The sequence below is a fragment of the Buceros rhinoceros genome, unplaced genomic scaffold (assembly GCF_000710305.1).
Source record: "Buceros rhinoceros silvestris isolate BGI_N320 unplaced genomic scaffold, ASM71030v1 scaffold4658, whole genome shotgun sequence".
NCBI lineage: Eukaryota > Metazoa > Chordata > Aves > Bucerotiformes > Bucerotidae > Buceros > Buceros rhinoceros.
In genome coordinates this window covers 11,616-19,774 of record NW_010424945.1, presented here as the reverse complement: position 1 = coordinate 19,774, position 8,159 = coordinate 11,616, and the positions used below count along the sequence as shown (strand labels likewise).

At 43.6% G+C, this 8,159-nt stretch overlaps 1 protein-coding gene across 1 annotated transcript in view; it reads right to left on the bottom strand.

Annotated features, from left to right (window-relative positions):
* Window positions 1–1,298: 1,298 nt before the first annotated feature.
* The window catches only part of LRRC74A (leucine rich repeat containing 74A), a gene marked incomplete at its 3' end in the record, with an annotated part of 16,550 nt that continues 9,689 nt past the window's right edge, over window positions 1,299–8,159 (bottom strand). Inside the window, 6 exon segments of the mRNA XM_010140958.1 lie at window positions 1,299–1,389; window positions 2,665–2,750; window positions 3,355–3,462; window positions 4,233–4,308; window positions 4,623–4,750; window positions 7,960–8,055. Of these exon segments, the coding sequence (XP_010139260.1) occupies window positions 1,299–1,389; window positions 2,665–2,750; window positions 3,355–3,462; window positions 4,233–4,308; window positions 4,623–4,750; window positions 7,960–8,055 (585 nt within the window).

The following is an 8,159-nucleotide window of genomic DNA, read 5'->3' as shown; positions in this document are numbered from 1 at the left end:
TGGAGCCAGTTCCGCACACGCTGCGCCTCACCTAAAAAACCCACCGCGCAGCCCCGAAGGGTGCACTCACATTTGCAAAGCCGTATAGCGCCATCAGCACACTTGCAGTAAGTGTGGGAAAAACCCTTCCCAAATCTTCACTCATGAAGCCAAGCCATGATGATGGCCAAACAGTTGGATGAGCACATATCTGTGGGGCCAGATGGGATCCACCCAAGAGTTCTGAGGGAACTGGTGGAAGTGTTCACCAAGTAACCTTCCATCATTTACCAAGAGTCCTGGCTAACAGGGGAGGTACCAGCTGACTGCAGACTGGCAAATGTGACACCGAGCTACAAAAAGGGAAGATCAGGGAACTACAGGCCTGTCAGTCTGACCTCAGTGCTGAAGAAGGTTATGGAGCAGATTGTCCTGAAAACCATCACATAGCACGTACAGGACAACCAGATGATGAGGCCCAGTCAGCATGGGTTTATGAAGGGCAGGTCCTGCTTGACTAACTTGATCTCCTTCTATGACAAGGTGACCTGCTTAGTGGACGAGGGAAGGGCTGTGGATGTTGTCTACTTGGAGTAGAGAAGTGATTGTCCCCCTGTACTCAACACTGGTGATGAGGCCACACCTTGAGTGCTGTGTCCAGTTTTGGGCCCGTCACTACAAGAAAGACATGGAGGTGCTGGAGCGTGTCCAGAGGAGGACAACGAAGCTGGTGAAGGGTCTATAGAACAAGTCTGGTGAGGAGCAGCTGAGGGAACTGGGGTAGTTTAGCCCGAAGAGGAGGAGGCGGAGGGGAGACTTTATTGCTCTCTACAAGTACCTGAAAGGAGGTTGTAGCGAGGTGGGAGGGTCAGTCTGTTCTCCCAAGGAACAAGTGATAGGATGAGAGGAAATGGCATTAAGTTGTGCCAAGGGAGATTTAGATTGGATATTAGGAAAAATTTCTTTACAGGAAGGGTTGTGAAGCACTGGAACAGGCTGCCCTGGGAGGCAGTGGAGTCGCTATCCCTGGAAGTACTTAAAAGTATGTAGATGTGGTGCTGAGAGACATGGTTTAGTGGTGATCTGGCAGTGCAGGGTGAATGGTTGGATTTGATGATCTTAAAGGTCTCTTCCAACCAAAATGATTCTGTAATCTTTCATTAATCAAAAGGACCAGACTGCTCTGTAGCAGAACATCAACTTTACTTCTACATTCAGAAACTTAGACTATCAGAGCTCCCCAATGTTGGGCTTCCACAAGCCCAGGACCACTCTGATCTTTCTTCCAGTGTTTCTCAGACAGTCTTCCATTGTCTGACCTTCCTCTTCGCTTCATCTTTATGGCTCTTCTCTTCTTCCTCGATTTCCCCTTCCACATGCTTCTGTGCCAGCTTCTGCTCTTTTAAGTGACTGGTTGAAAGAAAGGAGGTGAACTAGTATTAATCCAGCAAAGTGAACCTTCCCTGTTAGGTTAGGTTGCTGAGAGGACCTAGAGGAAACAGCCTCAGGTAGGAATAATGAGGACATTAAAGGTCACAACTCTTGTGACTCTTGTTTACAAGGAGACTATTACCACCATGACACATGCTACGCTGCTAAAATGCATCAGGAAGCTAGAGAAGGAGTTGATGAGTTATTTCCCCCCACATATCAACTCAGCCATATTAACGGCACCAAATGAAGTCTTTGACAGCCATCGGGTTTCAGCAGTTCCGGATCTGCTTACTACTTAACCACAGCTCCATAACTTGTACCAAAAGTACCTGAGAACCCCATGTCACCTCTGATTCAAGACTAGCCAGGCTAAGGCCCATCTAGTGTCTGAGCTTTTAGTACGGCACCAATGTATGCAAAGGAATAAAGACTGCACATAATAAACTAATTTGCTTCTCTTTCGAAAACATTAGGAGACTAAGAGGGGAAGAGATTTGCAAAACTGATCCATTCTTCTAGCCTGAAAACTAGACTACAGCATATCCTTAAACCTATCAGTATATGCTGGAGGATGGGAACATTTGGGTATAATTAATAGGGTTTTCAGCTGATGAGTCACATGTCAGAACTGACTGAAAATCTAGGGGGAATTTTGGGTCCAATGACAGGCAGTTCAGCCTGCAGCAACTGACAACCTCCGAGGAGTTTTCTGCTGACTGCTCAGGCTCTCAGAACTTGAACACAATCGCTACAGGCACTAAGGAAGAGGCGCTTTCAAAAAAATGAAAAGTTCTGTAGTTTGAAGGAGGGTTTCTAGGGAAAACTAGGTCTCCTAAGAAGAAGGATCAGAGAGAATGAAAAAACCAGACTCCCTGAGGATGGAGGAAAAGGTCTGAAAGCACAGATACGCTGTCTTTGCAAGTCTTACCCCGGCTTCAGGGGGAGGACAGTGTTGAGCTGATGCTTCTCACACGGGCTTACGAGAATGAATGAAAATGCCATTCAGCTCTGAGATCCCTGCACTCTCACAGCAAGTTTATGGAACATAAAAAGAAGTCCGGCCCTAGTTTGACTCAGTAGAGCTTCCAAGCATACAAGGTATTTTCAAATTTTGTTTTACTTAGGCAATTAATGGACTGGCCAAAAACATATGTCCCTTCATCTTATAAGGTGAATAAGGTTATGTTTATTTGGTGTTGAGCCAAATTTAAAAAAGAAAGACAAGCCAGGACAGTGAGTAGAGTCACTCACCTGTAGTCCACAAACCTTGTCCAATTCTGGTCTAGCTTGCACACTAGTTCCCAAATTTGGATTCAATCCAGTGGGATGCTTGGTTGCTACAAGGAGAAGAGAAATGCTAGCAAACATGAGCATTTTTAAGCAGCAAAAACATTCTTCATATCAGACTGAGGCCTGGCCATCTTTTAATGGGTGAGCAGATGGCCTGGTGCACAGAGAAAGGGATGGAAAAAGTCCAGAGTGGTGGCGGGGAGGCAATTTCACTCTTTTAGGATTAAAAGAAGATATTTCTTTGCATTTATTGTAAAAGAGCATCATGGCTGACTGATCATTGCTACTGATCTCAAGCACTATGGTGGTTTTGGCAGGAAGACAATCGTCTACTCAGTGTGTAGAGGCACTTTACCATAGCAATAAAACATAAGTGTCTATCAAGATCCTGTACATCCCGTACAAACAGTAGAACTCTGCGATATTCCAAAGTTGATCCATTACTACTGATGCCATCTGCAGTACTTACTGGATATCATAACATTTCTGTTGGTCTCATTCAGGTCTCAGCTTTTGCGATGGCTGAATTTAGCCTTTTAGCCTGAACAACGTCACCAGCAAGGCTGGCTGGTGGCTGTGCTACAGCAGAGAGGTTTCCCCAGAGCAGTACCCTGACAGAAGAGCATTCTGGCCATGCTTTCAGAGGCACACCTGTATCATGGCCCTCCAGAAGGCTGTTACAGGGACCTTCATGTTTCCATCCTTGTCAATATTCCCAAAAAGATCCCAGATTCGTAGATTTTGCTCTTTCATACAGTTCTAAGAGAAGGAGACATGGGCATAACCAGATAGCCAGATACTTGCGTCCAGCTCTCCCCTTATTCTTGTCACCCTGCCTTTATCCAGCCCATCACTGAGATGAGTCCTTAACTCCTTGTGCAGCCACTCTATTGCCAGAACAAAATCCTTTTGTTCAGGTTAATCCCATTCACTTCAGTTACACCTCTGTCCTCCCCCTACCTTGAAATGAGACTCAGTAGTAAACCTGTTTCTTTTGATAAATGCATGTGGTTATTTGGTCCTCATCCCAGCAGCCACTGCTTGGCTAGGCTGTCTAGTCCAGAGACAGTTCTCTCCCCCAGATGTCTGGTCGCTTTAGTTGCTCTTCCCTGCATTCCCCGCTGTTTGAATGAGGACACATCTGAGTACCATAACGGCTGTTAAAAACTGCAAAGCATGTCAGCGTGAGTGTCACTAGCTGTGAAGCACTGCAGCACTGTTTGATAGAGCTAATGGCCCAAGCTTTTGATTAAGTTCATCTGAATTTCTGTTTGCAGCGAAGTCTCACCCAATTAGCTGAAAATCTGCACAGCAGCTAAGAAATGCAATGAAGCTGGGAGTTAAGTGTTACTTAGCAATGCTCAAGAGCTTTTACGCTTGAGGACAGCAAGGGGGACAGCACCATCTGGTGCTATCCATAGAAATTACAGACCTTGCAAAGCTACGTAATTTCTATTTAGGACAGTATTTGGTTGTAATACCATATCCTACTTTTATGAAACACATTAACTTTGATGCTAAAGCACAACTGTCAGTGAAGGGTTCTGTGAAAAGCAACTGTTGTGGTGGGCTTGTGATGACGATGGACACTCATTTGGATCAGACCTGAAATCAATCAATTTGTGTTACACAGCAAGCAAACATCTATTTAGAATTCTTTTTTTCCCCGCAGTGCTCTCAGAACCCAAGGCCTTAGCTCTTCCTGAAAATCAAAGTATTTGCTTTGCCAGTCTGTATAGACTGGGATATGTGAACATTATGACAGTCCTTGTGAATATACTTTTCTGAAGAAACTTGGCTGAGTTCCTCACTTGGAAGAAAGCTTATTGCTTCCAACCTCCATTCCTCCAAGTGTTTGGAGAATGTGGACCGCGTACAAGGGAGCTGTGTACCCAAATTCAGTAGCTCACCTGAATCACCTTCCTGGATGCTGCTTAGGGATCTTGGTGATACAGCCTTCGACCTCACCACAGACGACATCTAGTTCAGGATGCATTCGACAAACCAAATCCAGCAACTTGATGAAAGTTTCATTCACCAACACATTCTGGTACGTAGGAGGAAGGGAAGTGCAGTCAGTGTGGTCACCAAAGATGAACAAATATTTGTATTCAAAATTTCATGTAAAGTCAACATCAAGCATTCTCTCCTAAGGGTGGTGCCTTCTATCTCTGCTTTTCACTTTCAGGAATCCCATGGAGGCCCAACCCTAAACAAGTGTTCTTCTTTCTCTTTTCCCATCTCTGAGACAGAAAAGTGCCTACTAATTTATGTAGAAAGTAGCTTAATACAAGGTAGATATTCATCAGGTCATTGTCTACACCAAAGACCTCTTATGTTAGGTGATGCAATTGATTTCTCTTCATCCCTGAGACAGTTCTAGATGGGTCTCCTCTCCACTTGGTTAAGATACAGACTGCAAGTTGAACCGCTAATGGCCAAAATGTGCCAAAGAGTTCTGCAAAAATGAAAAAAAAAAATCATCCAAGGCAAGAAGGATTAGTAGCTCCAGCAATGTAGCTTTATAGCCCAGACAAGAAAGATGCACCTATCTGAGAAGGGTCCAGATGAAAAGAACTTTTGGTAAAACTCTGTTCCATTGTGTAACCCTAATAGGAAGGTCCAGTCGGCAACACAACACCTGACATCGTTTTTTCCGAAGAATTTCGAACAGGGTAGTGACAGTTCAGCATTTCAGAATTCACACCGCGAGTTTTCTCTTTTGTCACTTAGAGAATGGGCAGCAGTGCAGTGTCCTGATTTAAGGTCTGGGATACTAGAAAGTAAGCTAGCAATGCAAATATTGTTGATGTCTCTGTAATTTATTCTTCTAAATTTAAGTTATGACAAATTTACCTTTGCCTTGACTGATCTTTTAAAAACGATTATCATTTTGTTCATAACCGTGATGACAGGGGAATTGTTCATGTGTAGACTTAATCATTGGGAATTTCAAGGCTCTTCAGGAAATACATGAGAGCTGCTGTTTTCTGTTATTGCAGGAGGTTCCCAAGGCATCAAGCACTGTTTTCAGTTTTTTTTCCCAAAGTTACAAAGTTTATTTAGACAGTCTCCCAGTGCATTCTTTTAGATTCTTTTCAGAAGTTTAAGATACCCTTATTTTAATATCCATCTAGAAGCTTATGATCTACTGTGCAGTGAGCGCTGGACTGTTACTACTCAAAGGCAGTCTTGAATGAGTCTGTGTCCAGCTGGGTTTACCAGCTTCCGTTGAGCACCAACCGTTCCATGGATGCCTAGGGACTCTCTGAAGCCATTCAGTCATCCCTGAACTGCGCACACTAGCAGAGTGTCCTAGTCCTGGGAACAGCCGGAGCTTGCTCTACTGCTGCCAGCTCTCTCCAAGGCTTACCAGCCTAGGCCTGATCCCAGGAGAAAGCCAGTGGAGTGCCAGTGTCTGAGGCAGCACTGCCAAAGCATCGCGTCTGGCCTAACAAACCGTGCTGGGGTCAGGCGGCACCTGGAGGGAGCCCGCTTGTCCGTTCCTGCATGTTCCACACAGTCAGTCCACAGTCCAGAAAAACAACACACAGAGAGCTGAAAAGCCACAGCATTTTCTTCTGTACTGTCATGGTGAAGATGGGCATGTGCTGGCTATTTTGATCACGACTTCTACGAAATGTTTGATATTCAGTATCTGCAAGTTGAAACTCTGTAAAAAGTAGGTTATGAAAAGAATGTGGGGAAAAGTCCTGCTTAGAAATGCTGTCAGAAGCAATAAATTGTTAAAAATGTGCCCTTCTATTGCTTTGCCTTTGCTAGTGTCAAATCCACGCAATTGTTTCTAGAAATGATCCTTATTTGAAATTTCTCTTACAAACACAATAATTACTCATAAATATTTATCACTGTGTAAAGCAGCAGAAGCTTTTGTTTATGTCTTCTATTAAGTTTTATATAAAAGATTAAAACCTTTACTAATTTATTAAAGGTTTAGGACAGCTAAGATCTGTGGAGCTGTACATTTGCAAATATTGCGAATAGAAATGCAAGACTCCCTACATCACAGGTGGAATGAAGTCTGTCGGATTAGATGTTTATCTACAAACTGGGATATGGAAAGGTCATTGTAAACTTAATTGATCATTTATCTTGTGAAATGCCAGGTAATTTAGACTTTTTAAAGGGTGAGATAAAGAGACCTGTTAACCCTAAAGAGCAGAAATTCATAGTGAGATTTATGTTGAAGATGCTTAGTGGAAATTAACTCCTTGCCTCAAAATTTCTCCTGTGCCTCCTTTCAAATAAATGTGTCAATAATTTCTTCAATCTCTCAGAATTTGGCTAAACTTTCCAAGTTCGTGTATTGTTTAGGTTATCAGTAATAAAACTAGCAGAACCATATATACTATAACAAAGTCCTTCCCCCCCACACAGCCCAGTTTAGTTTTCACTTGCAGAACAAGGCCAAATTTTTGTAAAAATGCTCTTTACTTTAATCATGGTGCTCCCAAAGGTGGATGGAGGCCCCTGAGGCCCCTGACAACTTCGGTAACTGCTTCCATGAAGCACAAATGCAAGGACGGGAGGGTCAGAAGTGGACTGATGTGTCCCCATGTCTCTCGCCAGTGTTGGTCTGCGATGCAACCCTTGCCCTCATTGAAGAGCTCAGAAGCATTTCTGGGTCTCCCATTTTAGAAGGAGCACATGAAGTTACAACAGAATGTCATGCTCCCAACTTGCAACAGAAGTAAGACAGCAACAGAATAAGATTTGGCCTCTGATTCTTTTTCCCTTCCACGCCAGTTTTTCAATGTGGTATGGGGTTCTCTGGGTTTTTTTTCTTTTTTTTTATTTAAAAGAATTGCTTTGCTTTCAATTCCTTGAAGCTTCCATCTTCTTCTATTCCTCACACATACTGACAGGATATCAAAGTACTTCACAGTATCCAGCATCTTAGGCTGCCTGGAGGAAGACAGCTCAGGGAATTAAGAGACTTCATCTTCCAGTGGGAATTCACTCCTTGTTCATGTTCTGCTATTGCGAAATGGAAGGGAGTGAAATGGTGATTCTACAGGTACCTCTCTCCAGAGAGACAGACCAAAGCCCTGTAATTTCCACTTGGCTCCTAGAAGGGCTGTCAAAGAGTAGCCTCTTTTTATTAATGGCTGTGCATAAACGAAACAGACAGCAAGTCTCAAAACAGTTTTGGAAGTGTTCAACTTTGTGATCCACTCAGTTTCTAAAAATGTATAGTGTATGGTCCTGGAGGCTTTTCAGCACAGAAGCTCTTACTGAGATGTTGCTCTCCTCCATCATGAATTTGGGGTTCTTTCTGATAGATGTGACTAACGCAGTGGCACCTTCCATGCTCAGGAGATTACTGGCCATCTGAGGAAGAAAAGACACAGAACCAGACATGGTGAGAATGAGGATTTCATGCTTGGCAGAAAGCATGCTGTAACCTCAAGGATAACCCTTTCTTTCTGTTCTTC